The sequence below is a fragment of the Mixophyes fleayi genome, chromosome 5, assembly GCF_038048845.1.
Source record: "Mixophyes fleayi isolate aMixFle1 chromosome 5, aMixFle1.hap1, whole genome shotgun sequence".
NCBI lineage: Eukaryota > Metazoa > Chordata > Amphibia > Anura > Limnodynastidae > Mixophyes > Mixophyes fleayi.
Window position 1 is genome coordinate 255,966,130 of NC_134406.1, and position 16,688 is coordinate 255,982,817.

Genomic DNA, 16,688 nt, shown 5'->3' on the forward strand with positions numbered 1-16,688 from the left:
CTGACTTCGGACCGAACAGTTGTATGTTGGCTGATTGACCCAATTATTGGACGAAAAAGCTCCAATGTGTACCTAGCCTAACAGAGCATGTACGATAGAGCATAATCTGCCTTCTGCCTCTCAGCACTGAGGTCATGAGTTTGATTCCAAACCTTGCCCTTATCTGTGTGGAGTTTGTATGTTCTCTCCGTGTTTGCATGGGTTTCCTCTGGGTGCTCCGGTTTCCTCCCACACTCCAAAAAAAACCATATCGGTAGGTTAATTGGCTGCTGACAAAATGAACACCTATGTCTGTGTGTGTGTTAGGGAATTTAGACTGTAAGCTCCAATGGGGCAGGGGATGATGTGAATGACGAATATTCTTTGTACAGCACTGTGGAACTGGTGGCGCTATATAAATAAATGATGATGATGATTATAAAAGAACTACATAGCAACATACAATATTAAGACAAAAGCTAGCCTAGGATTTGAAAGACTGACACACCTTGTACTAGTTCAGCCACATGACAAATAGTCTAAATAGAAAACCTCACTGAAACAATGAGGAGGGATAGGGGGACTTTTAAGTTACCTTTTAATTATAATACCCCATTGAAGGAATAGTCCTGTCTGGTAACACCGTAATTATGGTAGGACTTTGAGTTGTTGCTTCACACGGTATTCTGGCAAGTGCTTCTACAGCATCCCACTTATACAGAACAATGGTTAAACCCTCTTTGGTCAATTCCTTTTGGAGAAGGGGTATTCTTATATGAATTCCATTGCCTACACCACATGTGATGGCCACCAAATAGCCATTCCTTCAGAATCTCATCGTCAGGGAGGAATGCAGGTGGCTGTCTATCACATCCCGCCCAATGGAGAACCACTGGACCTAAAGTCCATACTACTACCCCCTTATGTCTATCTGCTTCACTAGTTTTAATGTTTTCATTTTTTCTCCTAACATACTGCTCGGGTTTAGCCTGAATTATGTATTAAATTAATTCTACAAGTGAGGGGACATCTGGTCTGTCTCTTTAACATATCTCACATTTGTGTGTTTGAATGTTTAATTTAATTGGTTGAAGTGCGCCATGAAATGTGTTTTCCATAGAAGTACAAATATAATGTGCAAAATGTGATAGCCCTGGAACAGCCTCCACCTCCTCCGAGTACGTGGAAAAATCTTGTACTTTTGTATGTTGCTGTCCCTCAAAACAGGGAACGCTCACTAAATGCGTCTTCTCCACATATCTCATGTAACTAATCATGTTGCGCAAAATGAAATCTTTTTTTTTTTTACGTTATACATTTAAATTGCACTCATAGAATTTCCCAATTTGCCTAACTCCTTACGCAGATGGCAAAATCATGTGCACCTATGCATATGCGGTCGTCTTGCCAACTATGTACTTATGGGACGTCAAAGAACAGCACTTAGACTGCACGTCTTCATGATTGTAAATAAGCCTCAGCTATATATTTGCACATTTATGAGACAACAGAGGGAGCCGAGCATGGAAAATACATCAATTCGTCCATTTCTCCGACTTAACCGATTCTACCAGGAATAATTATTCAGTCCTTAAATGGTATGTACCATGTACACTCCTAATTAATTAATTCGTTAAGTTAAAACTGCATGAAAATGCATACTTTATTAACTATTAATGTGCCAATAAATGTAATTATGCTGGTACATAGTGAGTATGTTTGTCCCAGAAATAAATGTTGTGTTCTGTGGACAACCCCTGATATCTGTACCAGCAGATATACTGCATTGTACGTGGAGCAGTACGCACAAGTTATAGAACAAGTCAGAATCTTTACTGTAAAAGGGAGATTATGGCATGAATCGCACAACCACATCCCCTGCGCTTGCTCTTCCCCTCTGAGATCTCTAGGAGGGGAGGTCAAATAAGTGGGCAAGCATGATATAGTGGCATGAATAAATAATCTCATATGACAATTCAGTAACTTATTTTACCCAAACAATATAATTGGAAAGTAAACACATTTTGCTACAGGGTTAATTAAGAACTATGAAGACATTTTAAAAAGCTGGTGCACAGGAATGAAGATGCTGTATCCATGGCAGCCAGTCAAAATCTGCTTTCCAACTGCCTGTTATTCTAGTGCAGTTTAGAAAATAAAAGCAAACATCTGATTGGCTGCTTACTTACAGAACCATTTTCTTATGCACTAATTTCCCCAATCTGTCTTGGCGGTTACAGTACATTTTTTTTCTTCTTGGACTTTATGTACATGTAATGGCAAGTCCCCACTAACACCCATTCACTGCAATGCAAATTGTGTGGTAATAATCTACCTACTTCGTGCTAAACAACCAGCCAAGTAAGTTGGATATTGAAATTAGAGATGAACAAAATTTTGACCCAATTTCACTTAAATCAAGTTTTGCAGCAGAACAGGCGTTTCAGAAAGATGCAAAGTTCCTGCAATAGAATAGAGTTCTGCTTTTGTTCTACCATTCCACACTGTGGGCAGTGGCGCACGCAGGGGGGGTTTCTGAGTCTCTAGAAACCCCCCCTGCACTAAGTGGCCACTGTTCTATACAGCAGCCGCGGCGCTGTCAAAGAAGCGTCCGCGGCGGTGCTGTATAGGACAGCGCTGGCGAAACTGCGCAGCAGCTCTCTCTGGGTTTTTTTTTTTTTTGGGTCGGCGGGGGGAAACCCCCCCCCCCCCGCCCGACAATCCTCCGTGCACCGCTGGTGGGCTTCATTTAGAGTCGGACGCAATGTGCGTCTAAGATTTACATACAACTATTTTTCTGTATTAATCTGCAAACTAATCTGAATTAGTGCATTTTTATAGAAAACAGATGTAATTCTATACAGTCTTCAGTCCCCGTTATGCTCTTAGAGGAAATTCCTGATACTTCAATCCTTTCTCTTACTGAAAATAACTGCATATAAAACATAAATATTTTGGATTTAAAATAAACGTTTTATGTTACTTTTTTAAATACGAGTCCGTTAATTAATTATTTTATTTAATATAAAGGTTTATTTAATAACATGGTGCATACTGCTGATACCATGTTTGTTTGCTGTGTGTTTACATCATGTTTATGGTTGTTATAAAAGTACTTTTCACTTACATAGAGCGGAGGCAGACATTTTATGCGCTGAAACGACACAAGCCCTTTTCCTTTGTGAAGTGGGCGGGATGTTTCCTTGACGACGCCATCCGCTGCACATCACGTCATTCTGGCTCTGCCCCTTGATGATGTGGACTGTGGCATTACCATGCGGGGGTGAGACCATGATGACTGCATCGTCACGCCACCCCCAAACGTGTTCCCCGAAGCCCAACAAGGTAGACAAGTATACTATCAATTCACCAGGAACTAGAGTCCCATGTCTCAGGGGTGTCACTAGTTCATAATAAATCAATAGGCTGAATATTGATTCAGCCCACATAATGTCTGCCACCAGTGTAAGTGCACTTTAAATAGACCTTCAAATTACTATATAGCAGTAAGGTTTATTTAATAACATATGCACAAGCAGTAAATGTCACTGTTGTAAACAAAACACTCTGAACAATTAAAATCGTTCAGGTTTTATGATGAAAGAACTCCATGGGGTATATTTACTAAACTGTGGGTTTGAAAAGTGTAGATGTTGCCTATAGCAACCAATCACATTCTGTCATTTTGTAGCATGTACTAAATAAGTGATAACTAGAATCTGATTGGTTGCTATAGGCAACATCTCAAACCTGCAGTTTAGTAAATGTACCCCTGTGTGTTCTAGTATTTTAAAACAAAGCTTCATAACCCAACCAGCTTCACTCCTCATCCCATCAGATTCCCCTGACTCACTAACTGACTGACTCAGAAGTAAAATTCCCTAGTTTCAGCAATTTGTGAAAGTTGTGTTTTTGACAATGCTAAATTGTGGGAAGCCCCCCAAAAAATGTCAAAAATGTAATATTTTTATATTTTCACACTATTTACACAGTGGTTTATTATTTTATATATAATAAAACAATTGTTATATTTGCACTTCAGTTCAGTAAATGACCTTAGTAAAGGATAGTTACCAAGAAAGTGCAAAAGTAAAAATGTGCAGGAACCAGTCAGCACCCAGCTTTGAAGAATCTACTGTAGCACATTAGACAATGAAAGCCTATTTCTGATTGGACAATGAAAGCCTATTTCTGATTGCTTGGTCTAGGTTGCAGCTTATTTCCACTTTGTTAATAAATAACTTCCAGCAAGTAGATTTTGTCTTGCACTTACATTGCCCTGCTCCAGAAGCACACTTGTCTACTCTCCCAGGATGTCCAAGAGTCCCAGATCTTGCTTCTCCTTCTTGTAAAGTGGGCAGGGCCACGATGGTACAATATCATAGTGGGGCATCACTTCCGTTGACAGTAATGTCATAATTGTGCAGTAGTGGGGGTGCTGCATTTGCCCCTTGGACCTCCCCTCACGGATCTCCCAGGGGAGGTAGAAAAAATAGACAAGCATGCCAGAACTAGATTGCAACCCCTTACTTTTTATATATATGAATTTCTTGCGGAGACCCCATTTCCACTATCTTTTGATGCCCACAGATTAGCATATTGACATAACATAAGTAACAATAGAGTACAAGTTCAAACTGCAACAGATGAGGCACAAAAAGGCTGTGGCACCTATAAAACAAAGTATAAATACTGTATATACAGTATAGATTACATCACAATTGCATATAAAACAATGTACACAAGTATTCTATCTACAGCTGCCAACATTTGAATCGAATTTCGAGCGTTCCTCTGCTACAGATGAAGTTACGCATGGTGGGCCGGATTCCTTAAGGAGAGTAAAGAAAAAAAAAGTGAGTAACTTTCCACCTTGACAAAACCATGTTGCGTTGGAGGGGGAGCTAAATTTAAAATGTGGGGGGACAGATTTATAGATGGAGTAGAGCATGTCCTAGATCAACTTTAAATTTCAGTGTAAACATAAAGCTATCAAGTATTTGTGTGCTACATGAAAAAACAGTCAGTATTTACCTTCTGTGCAAAATAGTAAACTAATATGCACCCAACATGGTTTTGTCCAGGAGAAAAATTACAAATTTTTCTGCCTTACTTTCCTTAATGAATCAGGCCCATTGTGTATAGTGCACTTCATGAAGACATATGGCACTACACCCTCCCAGCAGGATCTGAATTGACCCAGAATTCAATGTTACTGGATTTTAGTTAGAGCCCTCAATACTCACTTCTGTTGTACACAGAACAGGAATATGGCGCCTGTACTGTTGATATCTAGAGATGAGAATATATATCGAATGATTGATCAGCATATTGGATTTTTTTTACATGTCCAAGTAACCCGAGCTTAGACAGATGTTGGGGAACCATTAGTTCCAGCGTGCCTTGCCAACCAACAGGGGAGAGCCACAGGTTGCTTAAGCCAGGGTTAAATGCACTTGTAAGCCTAAAATAATGGTAACACCAAAACCTAATTTATGACGCAGTTAACTGAATATAAAGACTGAATGCAAGCCATTGTCTTGTTTCACCAGTCATAAGAAATTCCCAGTGTCTCCTTGCAGATTTTTTCAGTAGCCTCTCACACAGGATTAAAAGTGCAGCCGTCCTTTTCCAGTGTGAACTTTTTATGGCACTTTTTCATGTTTATAGTATCTGTTCCTGTTACTAGTATTTGTTTCATATGAAGGCACTAATATTATAAGTTTAATTTTGCTTCATATAGATTCAAACATTTTTTATTATTTGTATAACTTATTCTAGCCTACTTTTCCGAAATGTTCGATAGACTCTCGAATTTCATGGACTCCTTGCGGACTCCCAGGAGAGTAGCTGGTGTCAGAACCTTGATGACATGATTCACATTATCAAACTCGGCCTCCACTGAACAACGGGCACACTTTGTGTCTCTGCTCATGGCTGGGCACGATGATGAAAATCTCGTCATCTTGCCACCCGCACTTTTAACTTGAACTTTCCTTCCGGAATCTCCTGGTAAGGATGTCCAAAAAGTAGGCAGGTATGGTGTATCTTCATTCTTTCACAAATTTTCATATATCTTTACTAGGTCTCTGGTATCCAAAAAACAACGCCTTTTCACTATTTTAAGTAGCCTTTCGGATATGGACTTAAAACAAGTTCAATTTTATCGACTGCATAGTGCAATTCATTTACCACGAAACAATTTATAAAAACTAAACAAAATTAGAGAATGTTAATTAACTATGTCAATGGTTTCTTCCTGTACCAAGGTATTCTCATTTCCGCCAGACTTGGAGTGGTTAAAATTAATGGATCCATACAGTTTGGCAGAGTCTTTGGAAGCAAACGCCTTCCTCCTGTAGAGTTCACCTTTCCACATTGATATCATTAATAAAATTGACAAGACGACGCCACCAAGGGTTAGAAGACACAGCCCGGCAATCACACACCTATCCAAGTGTGCTCCAATAATTGCATTTTTCTTCTCGATTTGTTCCATTTCTCTAGCCGGGATGGAATTTGGATCTGATCTAATGTCTCTGGGGAATAGGTATGAAATTATGACAAGAAGAATCCCAGTTATCAGGAATGTCACCGCGCTGATGAAGCCATAATCTACCGACTTCCCAGAAGCCTCTGATGTAGCGTCATCATCGGACATTATAGAGGCCTCATGAATGCCGTCTTGTTGGTTTTCTCTATCGGGGTTATGATGTTGATGCCCATGGCCGTTCTTAGAAGGTGGATGGGTCATAAGTTCTATGTTTACGTTTTCATCCACATAAGTAAAAGAAGTTTCCACTTCTTCAACACAGCAAGCCTTTCTTCTTCCATTTCCAAACTCATCTTGAGATAGTTGAGCACTGGCAACCTCATCTGATGTTGCTAAAGATATAGACTCATATTGATCTGGTGACAAGGCAGAAGTCACACAATGGTTGTCATAACAAAAGGACTTTGGATCCTTGACATTATAACCCCAGTCCACATTGTTGCACTCGTCTAGTATTTGTGGCTGTCCGTTCATATGATGAAGCTCCATGCAGGCCATACTATTCCTCTACATATCACAGCAAGCTTAGTCCAAACCTTTCAAATGCCTAATGAAATAAAGAAAAATTATCATGTTAAGTAAAATTCCACAATATAAAGTGCACATAGGATAATCATATTAATACGTCTAATGAATATCTTTACAATATAGATATTTTACTCACACACAATATAATTTTTGTTGGTCAATTTGGTCAAATGCGTGGGTTCATCATGCAGCATCAACTGCGTGGGGTCACCACTCGACGCGACCGTGCAGGATGGAACAAGATGGGCTGCTCTATGATTTGGCTGTATAGTGTAGCACAGGAACACCCAGATCAGTAACCGTACACATGTGTGTTCAGCGGTGATGCCTGCATTGCTTGTGATTTGCCTTAGAAGAACAACTACATTTTTACAAATGAGTCTGGTTATTCAGAAGAACAGAACAAAAGCTATATATTAAGCTTAATAAAGTAATAGATAATGAACAGTTTTTCAATCCTAATAAATATCTGAATTTTACACCAGTCACAGACAGTAAATAAGACTGTTAGGAAGCAATTTTTCTGTGACCTGAACTATTTTACATGCCTCTTTTCATAAACACCTCTTTATGGTTTTGTTGTCAGGGTATTTGAAGATACAGTAACACTGAATATATTGATAGTGTATATGGTGTGTTGTTGTTGACGTTCAGAACACAAGAGATAGCTATCGTGATTAACTGGGTGGTTGCAATGATAGCAAAAAGGAGTCAGCAGTTGGTGACGAGTGTAACAGTTTTATTGTAGGAAATACACTAGTCTAGTTGCAAAAATTGAGGAGATCTGAGGTTGCAGAGGCAAAACAAAACAAGAGAGGACATAGACAAAACTCAGTCCAGGTATAACAAAACAAAACAATGTCCAGTTATTGTAGAACATAAGAAACACAATCCGGGTGTGGATGGGTAGAAAGGAACAGTCTCTGATCTAAAACTGGATAATAGGTAATGCAGAAACAAAGGACAATGCAGATGATACTAGACACAGGCAATTGCTGAAAACAGATGCTAGGAGAATGCAGAAACAGTGGTAGTAGGTAGGGCCAGGGATGCATGATGACAAACACTGGAAGCAGACAGTCCAAAAACACTGGCTAAAGACAACACAAATTAATGACCTGCAATGTGCAATCTTTGGGGCGGGTATATAAGTCAGTGGGGCAGGGGCAGGTGATAATCGGGGAAGGAGGTTAAACCCTGCAGGCAAGGTGCAAATAGTCAAAAGTCCACAAGAGCAGCACCTCTGGTAAAACAGAGGTACTGCAGAGAGAATATATCACAGAGCCCTAACAATAGAACTTTATTTAATGGTTTCATTTATTACATGGTTATGAAGTGCAATCACACTATATTGGCCAGTTCTTTGTAAACTACCACTATACATGTTGGCTGTCAGAGGAACTGTAGCCTGAGAACAGATTTTTTAAATGCAACTTTTTCTACTATTGGACTATCCTAATCTATTAAAATCAAAAATCTATCTATAGAGGTTTTAAGAAACACTTCTCCTTTAAAATTAAGTAATAAAATAATAAGTTATAACATCAATAACATAATTCTGAAGATCACTTTAATTACTGTTCTGATGCTTCTGCCATATACAAGACACAAGATACCCTTTCTATTATGCCACTGTGTGCATAATCTCAGTACCAGTGCTATCGTATAAAGTTGTTCTATTTTTATCACCTCTTCGATGTAGGCCAATATGATATCTATATGAATACTGAGCTATATGTCTTTAAATCTTTCCAGGGATACTTTCTTGCCAATTCCTTTTGTGCACAAATCCATTTTAACGAGTCTTGGATCATTCTCAAAAATCATAAAAGTGGTATGTTTACCTCAAGCTAGATGTTCCCTGGCAGATTTAGGACAAGCTTGAGCTGTAATTAGATTAATCATTTGAAGAAATAGAGAAACGAAAAAGTAAGAGCTTGGCAGATTTAAAGTGCACCCTCACCCTCAATGGGGAGGCAGACATTTTATGGGCCAACGCAATATTCGTTCACATTCGCTTTGTGGCTTGTGCTTCAGATATGCCTGAGATAGGTCACTAGTGAACTGACAGGCAGAATATTTATCCAACCCACAGAATGGCTGTATCAGTTGTGTGGAGGTTCCGAGCAGTGCCATAACGAGGGTGGTGCGGGCGGTGCCTTCGCCCAGGGCGCAAAGCCAAGGGGGCGCAGCAGCCGCCCGCTACCTGCCTTCAGCCCTTAAGTTCCGCTTAAGGGCTGAAGAGAGAGAGAGATATTAACTCACCAGAGTTTGATGCTTAACTCACCAGAGTTTGATGCATTCCACTGACAGGAAGTTCGGCATTTGGAACGCAAGTTTGCGTTCCATGGCGGAACCTAACGGCTGAAGCATCAAACTCTGGTAAGTTTTAAATCTCTCTCTCTTTCTCTCCTCCTAAGCCCCCCCCCCCCTCCTTAGATGGGGGCGCCGATGCCCTGTCTCACCCAGGGCACCAAAATGTATAGTTACGGCACTGGTTCCGAGGTCCAATTGTTGTGGGCGTGGTGACATCTGTCATCATGCCCCGGTCTCCCAGCTCAAATATCAACTTAAAATTTCAGTGTACAAATAAGCTATCAAATATTTGTGTGCTACATGAAAAAACAGTCAGTATTTAACTTATGTGCAAAACAGAAAACTAATTTGCACCCCTTGCATTGTAACATGGTTTTGTCCAGGAGACTGAAATAAGAAGTTTCTCAAGTTAAGATCCTTAATGAATCAGGCCCCAGGTTATTTTCAATTTTAAGAAAGATATATGTAGATTTAATTGAATTTGTGAAGTTACAAGATGATGAGACGGGAGAAGGAGTAATTATATGAACACGGCAGAGAACAATAAATATCATAACATGTTTTTGTTTAAAAAGCAAGTTCAGTACCATTTAAGCATGCATCTGTGATTTTTCTTAGCTCTCCTCCTACAAATCATTATCTACATTTCAAAATATTTTGGCAAAAGAAATGGCAGCCAGACACAGATACAGCAAGTCTGCTACATGGACACAGCCTCTCAACATGTCATATGATGGGAATGGGAGGCGGAAGATGTAACAGTACAGACAGAGCTCAGAGGGGCGTACCAAAGCCTCTCTGCTCACTGGCCATGTGACTGTGGTTGCCATGGTAGTCCAGAATCAGAAATCATTAACAAAACAAAATAGTAAATAACAATGTTCTTCTTATAGCCAACCACAGTGAATTAATGTTAAAAATTACACTGATTTTTTTCATGGGAATGCTGTTTTAAATGTAATGCAAAGGTAAGATTATAATTAGAAGGTAACATAACACAAAGTATTTAAATATCAGAACATGTCTGCATCTGTTTCTGCCAGCAGTGATCAGATGCTACCATCAACCAGATCACACCTTGGCTAATTAGCACGTTCCTATAAGTGATAATATGTCACATCTGTACATGTCATTTGAATACCCAGCATGTTTGTTAAAATGTGCTACAACAGTATGCAGAACTACAGTATGCAGATCTTAGTTCTCTTAAAAAGTGTTATTTTTTTTGTTTGATTTCACAAAACATGTTTACACATATATAGCTTTAACGTAACACACTATAATTGTCAAACCTTCTTTCATGGTAGTTTTGCTAGTTGGTAGTTTCTGGTTGTGAACCTTCATAATTACTCAACCTTTAAGCCTTAAATAAACACCTTCCGTGCTTCACCAACTGTCATTAGCAAAGCAAAGCGTACTTAAAATTCTGTTGCTATTAGTGAGACTTTGCTGTAAGGAAGCATGGATCTCGGTATGACCAAAAAACAAAATATTGAAGTAAAAAACTAAAAAAAAACTAAAAAAAAAATAGAAAACTAAATCCTTAATTAGTGGGGAAGCATCGCAGGAGGCCCCGGTGATGACTACATTCGAGTATAGCCTTCACCAGCTTTTGGTAAATAGGGGGGCCTTAAATCCTGTAAAAAAAAATATTTTCGCAGGATTTAGGGCTTATATCACTTTCATAAAAAGACTTTGAAATCATACAAATGGGTACTTTAAATGGGGTGTGGCCACAAACCGCACGGCCACACCTCCTACGCAGAATCACACAGCCCACAGTTTTGACCAGAGCTCTGAGACCAACGATGAAGTCACTATCAAGATTCTAGAATGTACTGGACAAAATGATAGCAAGAATCTGATTGGTTTGCTATGGGCAACACTCCGTATTTCCTGTTTAGAGGGTTTGCTAAATCTACCCCTCTCAGAATCTCATCAAATGTGCACTGCAAACGGGAGCATGAATTAAAAAAGACATTTTACTATCTTTCCACTGCATCCAATGTTCTCTATGTGCTGCGATGATTTATAACACTTGTCGCTGAGACTTTATGACCCATTCATTCCTTGACAAGATGATCTTCCAAGTATATAAAAACCGGGCAAGTCATCTTTTTAATACGATCCCTGGATAAACACAGCAACAAGGGAAAAAAAAAAAAACCTCACCAAACAATTTAATCACTGTGAAAGCACCGACAGTTTTAATCAATGTTTTTATGGGTTTAATTAAAGAAAGTGCTCATTCCCTACATAAAGCATGCAGCTGACACTCGCATAGTCCGTTAACGAGTGAATGTACCTATTTCAATTAATCTTGTGCCAGGAATTTAATATATATCATTATATATCAGGCATTTAAAAGGGAAGATAGGTTAATGAAAGCACATTGCATAGGAAAAAGAAAGGTCTTGTTTTCTTTAGGCTCCAACTTGTTCTTTTTTTTTTTTTGTAGAATCTGTTTTTATTGAAGATAGCTCCAACTTTTTCAATGGAGAAATTGCTTTGATAAGAAACTGAAATGCAATCTGCTTTACAATTGTTGCCAAAAAAAATGAAAATGGCACAGTTAGAACTGTGAGGATCAGTCTGAAAATGACTCACAAATCCACATTCACGTACAATCTGGAATTATCTATTCATTATAAGTAAAAAAAAAGAAAAGAAAAAAAGAATGAAACAATATAATCCGAACACTCTTATTTATTAGAAAAATGGAACACTTAGGAAATTAACGTTTGTTTAAAAGGATTTAAATTCTTGATGCTAGGAGCTCAAAATCATCCCTCATAACTGGCCAAAGCACGAAATGATTGTGTATATAATTGGCTGGGAGCACATAAGCCTTCTCAGGTTGCTAGGCGGATGGCTTAATTATTTATTCATTGTACTGTATTTAGAACCATAAATGATATCCTGTGAGAGTGAGACGGCTAAGAGTTAGGACATGGCTCTTGGCAGACAGATGAGCCATGGTTTATTTTTGGCTCATAAAAGATAAAAACATAAAAGTGTACAGCCAGTGGACATCGTATATATACATTAATTGCTTATGCTAATTAAGTTACCGGTTTAATGAGTATATTCCTTTTAAAAATCAAACATTACTGTGGTATGAGGAATTAACTAGTCAGAGCTGGACAAATCTCAAGAGCTAGGCAAGCACGAAGCTGTGACGGACTTATATGAAAGCGTATATGAGTGGGCTGTAATGTTATATCGTGATCTTGGGTATTTAAATCATGCCAATTGTCTAAAAGAAGAGTGCTCAGTCAGTACCGTACCCTACAGATACCATATAACCTAGAAAACTACTGGCTTACTTTTGCCATACTGATCCTTATTATAACATAGTCTAGTTTTGACCCAGCTATCAAATTTATAGATATGCTCTGGTTATGGGACTCTTCTAAATATTAAATATTATGCACACCTTCCATCTCAAATAAAAATAATAAAAAGGTCAAAATAGGCCACCATAGGCAAACCAAGGGGGGGGGGGGGGGGTTTCCTAGTGCCTGGAAAAACCCCCTCCAAGCTTGGGGCACTGTATAATTGAGGTGGCTGGACCCTGCCCCCGCTTAACACGGCTCTGCTCGAAAAGAGATAGCTGTATGCACCTAACAGTAGTGCACGCAGCATTGCCCATGTATATTATGGGGATAGGGAGAGTCGGAGAGCAGCCAAGCACTGTCTAAATTATAGTCACGCCCCCATGAATGCTGGTCACGCCCACTGGCAGCATGGTGTGGAAACCCCCCTCTGCAAATCCTGCGTTTGCTCCTGGCCACACCTTTGATCCACCCAGAAATATCCTCATTTAGGTGTTTCCATGTTACTCAGCTCTTGCTTTCCAAAGCTGGTTGTTAGTTATGTACCTCTTCATAGCAAGTGAGGTCTTTGGTGCAAAACTGGATCACAACGTGAAGGACTGGAACTTTTTTTTATTTAGGCATCACACATTTCCCCCCCTTTGACTACTGAGGTACAAACAATGGATTTCATTTCAAGGCCATTTTTTATACAGAATTTAAGACCCAAGTCCAGAACTTTTATATGCCATGGTATTTCCTGGGCTCTGTGCTTGCATATTGGTCAGACTGTTCTGATTGCTGGATACTTAAAGGGGCAGGGGCACCAAAAGGGGGTGTGGCCTCTTAATTTAGTCGGATCAGGGGTGTGGTTTCAATTGATCAAGGTTTATCTTTAATCTTGGGAGGTATGCACTTGTCACAAATGGCGTTTTTATGAGGGCAGTTAAAAAATCCAAAACTAAGGCTTGCTGTGGACATGCTCCTTGTTATGTGTGTGGACACTTAAGCATTTTGTGCAAATTGTAACGTATTGCGCCCTTGCATATGTTGCCATCCATAAGTACCCTTCACATACCTCCTAATATTTAGAATCACAAAATCGGGACAAAATAAGCCACGTCCTCATTCCACCCAAACTCTGCCCACAAATGGACAAATTTAAATAAGACTCAGACCAATTTTTGTTAAGCCCCTCCCCTCTTTTGCTGCACCGCAAACCGGGACGTTCTGCCAAAATCACTGTCACATGCACTGACACTGCCCTGTTCAGCCTCTCTTCCATTAAGAGTCTGAGTTTCCACGTCCAGTCCTCAGGGACCCCTAACAGTGCAGGTTCTCTAGATCACAAATGAGATAATTAATACCAGCTGTGGATAGTTTACAATGTGTCAGTCAGTAATGATTACACCTGTGCTCCAGCAAGGAGATATGGAAAACCTGCACTGTTAGGATTCCCTGAGGACTGAATCCGAGAAACAGAGTACTAGGACATATCCACTTAGAGTTATCGTGCTACTAAAAATAGATTGTACAGACGGGATCATTTTGAAATTCTGCTTTTCTGACACACTGGGGCAAATAATGTGTCCAGAGCACTGATAGTAAGTCTGGATTTAACTGTTGCTGCCCTAGGCCTTATTTACTGACCCCCTCCTTCCCCTAAGTCAGAGATGCTCAATACCAGTCCTCAAGAGCTACCAACAGGTCATGTTTCTGTAGAAACAGGTGGGATAATTACTGATCCAGCCAAATAGATTAACTTACCTGCGCATGATTAGAGAAATCCTGAAATATGGACTGTTGGTGGCTCTTGAGGACTAAGTTTGGGCACCTCTGAGTGCTCCACAGCCCCATCCGCTGCAACATTCCATCTGTATAGAGGAAATGAATTGATTTTAATACAAATGAAGCATTATATTTAATTGTTTTGTCCTGGCAGGCACAAATTACATCAGAAAAGGTGGCCCGATGCATAGCTCACCAATGCCCCTAATGTTCAACTAATTCTGTCAACTATGTGAGATGATGAGCAGCACGGCAGCTCAATGATTAGCACTTCTGCCTTACAGCACTGGGGTCATGAGCTCAATTCCCGACCATGGCCTTATCTGTGAGGAGTTTCTATGTTCTCCACGTGTTTGAGGGGGTTTCCTCTGGGTGCTCCAGTTTCCTCCCACGCTCCAAAAACATACTGGTAGGTTAATTGGCTGCTAACAAATTGACCCTAGTCTCTCTCTCTCTCTGTGTGCGTATGTTAGGGAATTTAGATTGTATGCCCCAATGGGGCAGGGACTGGTGAGCGAGTTCTCTGTACAACGCTGCGGAATTAGTGGCGCTATATAAATAAATGGTGATGATGATGATGGTGATGAAACAATATGCAAACTCCCAGCTCTGTAATTCTAGGTCTGAATCCTATTGCACTGAATCCTATTGCACTGTTTGCAATGTGTCGAAAGAGAAGAATTTCAAAATTCTCCTTCCTGGAGAAGCAGCCAGCTGCCCGGAGGGTATTTCCTGACCCACCTGGGTCACAGGCACTGACATCTGGGATAAGGTGGGTTTCTATATATATTACTTCCGTGCATGGACATCCCCTGTTAATACCATTAGACAGATACATCTCCCCTTATGCAGTTTATTGAACATTTCTACTCTCCAGTTAGTCCACATCAATTTACTTTTCTCAAAACACGAAATTGTTTGGCAGATAGACATACACTGAAAATTGTGTTCTGCAGAACACCCCCCCCCACCCACCCCCACTGCTCCTAGGCAAAGAACGACTGCTAAATCCAATTTTTAAAATGATATTCGCTATCAAATTTGAGAACCCAGTGAATCAGAAATTACATCCTCTATTTAAATCTCTATTTGAATGAAGCTGGCACAATTCTGTTGGCAAAGTGACTCTTTGATCTTCTATAAATCTATCCCTAAGAAATTAAGACCTATGTTTTAATCCTTGACCTTGGCTTTGTTCCTTGTATTTCCAGTCTGCCCTTAGTATTGATTATCCTACTACTGAACTCATATTGCTGATTGGATATGACTAAATGCCGAGTATGTGCTTCCTGCAGAATAATCCATATACTTCTATTGTTTACCTGGTTAAATTAAAGCAAGTCCTAGCAACAAATTTTGGACTGGATTTGAAATAATTTATGATATTTATGTTATGATCCAATATAAATTGGAACGTCAGGTTATATTTGTGATAGCAATAGTCTGGGGAATATGAGATTTTTTATCTCAAGTGTATATTTTTCAAACCACTCTGAGATGATGTTGTATTGATACCTACATGTTAATAAGTATTGAGAGACTGTAATAATGTGATAGTGTAGGAGGGGGATAATTATGTTCATTTGTTTTGATTATTATAACAAATTATTTTTCTGAAATATATCTCTATAGCATATAAAGGACTTTCCACAGCTAATTTTAACATCAGAATATTACAATTCACAACAATAAACAGTACGGAACAGAGTTTAATTAGAGATGTCCGTTCCTCATCATGTTATGTGATCCTTCTAATGTCTTTTTGATGTGCCTCACAAGGCGAAAATGGATTATACACAGTATTAATGTACATTTATTCTACTATGGTTGGTAATTTGCTATATGAGAACTTAAAGCATTAGAAACCCCCTTACACAAAGGGCTATTTACTACTAGACAGTGCAGTCCATTTCTGTGCATCTTCTTTAGCATCGCTGTTCCTAAATTTGCGTAATAGGTTTTGTTCATCCATCGCTCCTGATGTCTTCAGGCTGCATTTGAACATCCATAACTTATTTAATTTCCCCCACTGTACTATCCTATCTATCTGATTCTCCTCCAGGAGTAATATACAGTAGCTTATTGAAATATGAGACATCTGGACAGTCTTTATCTCAAATGTCATAATTGTGTAATGTCATATCGAATGTAATCAGGTCTGGCGCCCTAGGTGCCCCTCCCAGAGCCATGTTCCCATCCTGGTGCTATGT

At 39.5% G+C, this 16,688-nt stretch overlaps 1 protein-coding gene across 2 annotated transcripts in view; it reads right to left on the reverse strand.

The window, feature by feature from the left end:
- Positions 1-4,491: 4,491 nt before the first annotated feature.
- TMEM74 (transmembrane protein 74) overlaps positions 4,492-16,688 on the reverse strand; it is a 40,041-nt gene continuing 27,844 nt past the window's right edge. The window contains exons 1-2 of one of the 2 annotated variants that reach the window (XM_075213966.1): positions 14,458-14,539; positions 4,492-7,079 (exon numbers count right to left, since the gene is read on the reverse strand). In XM_075213966.1, the coding sequence (XP_075070067.1) occupies positions 6,212-7,030 (819 nt within the window). In that variant the 5' untranslated portion in view covers positions 7,031-7,079; positions 14,458-14,539 and the 3' untranslated portion in view covers positions 4,492-6,211. Of the gene's footprint in view, positions 7,080-14,457; positions 14,540-16,688 lie in introns of those variants that run through there. The other variant, XM_075213965.1, reaches the window with a different exon arrangement.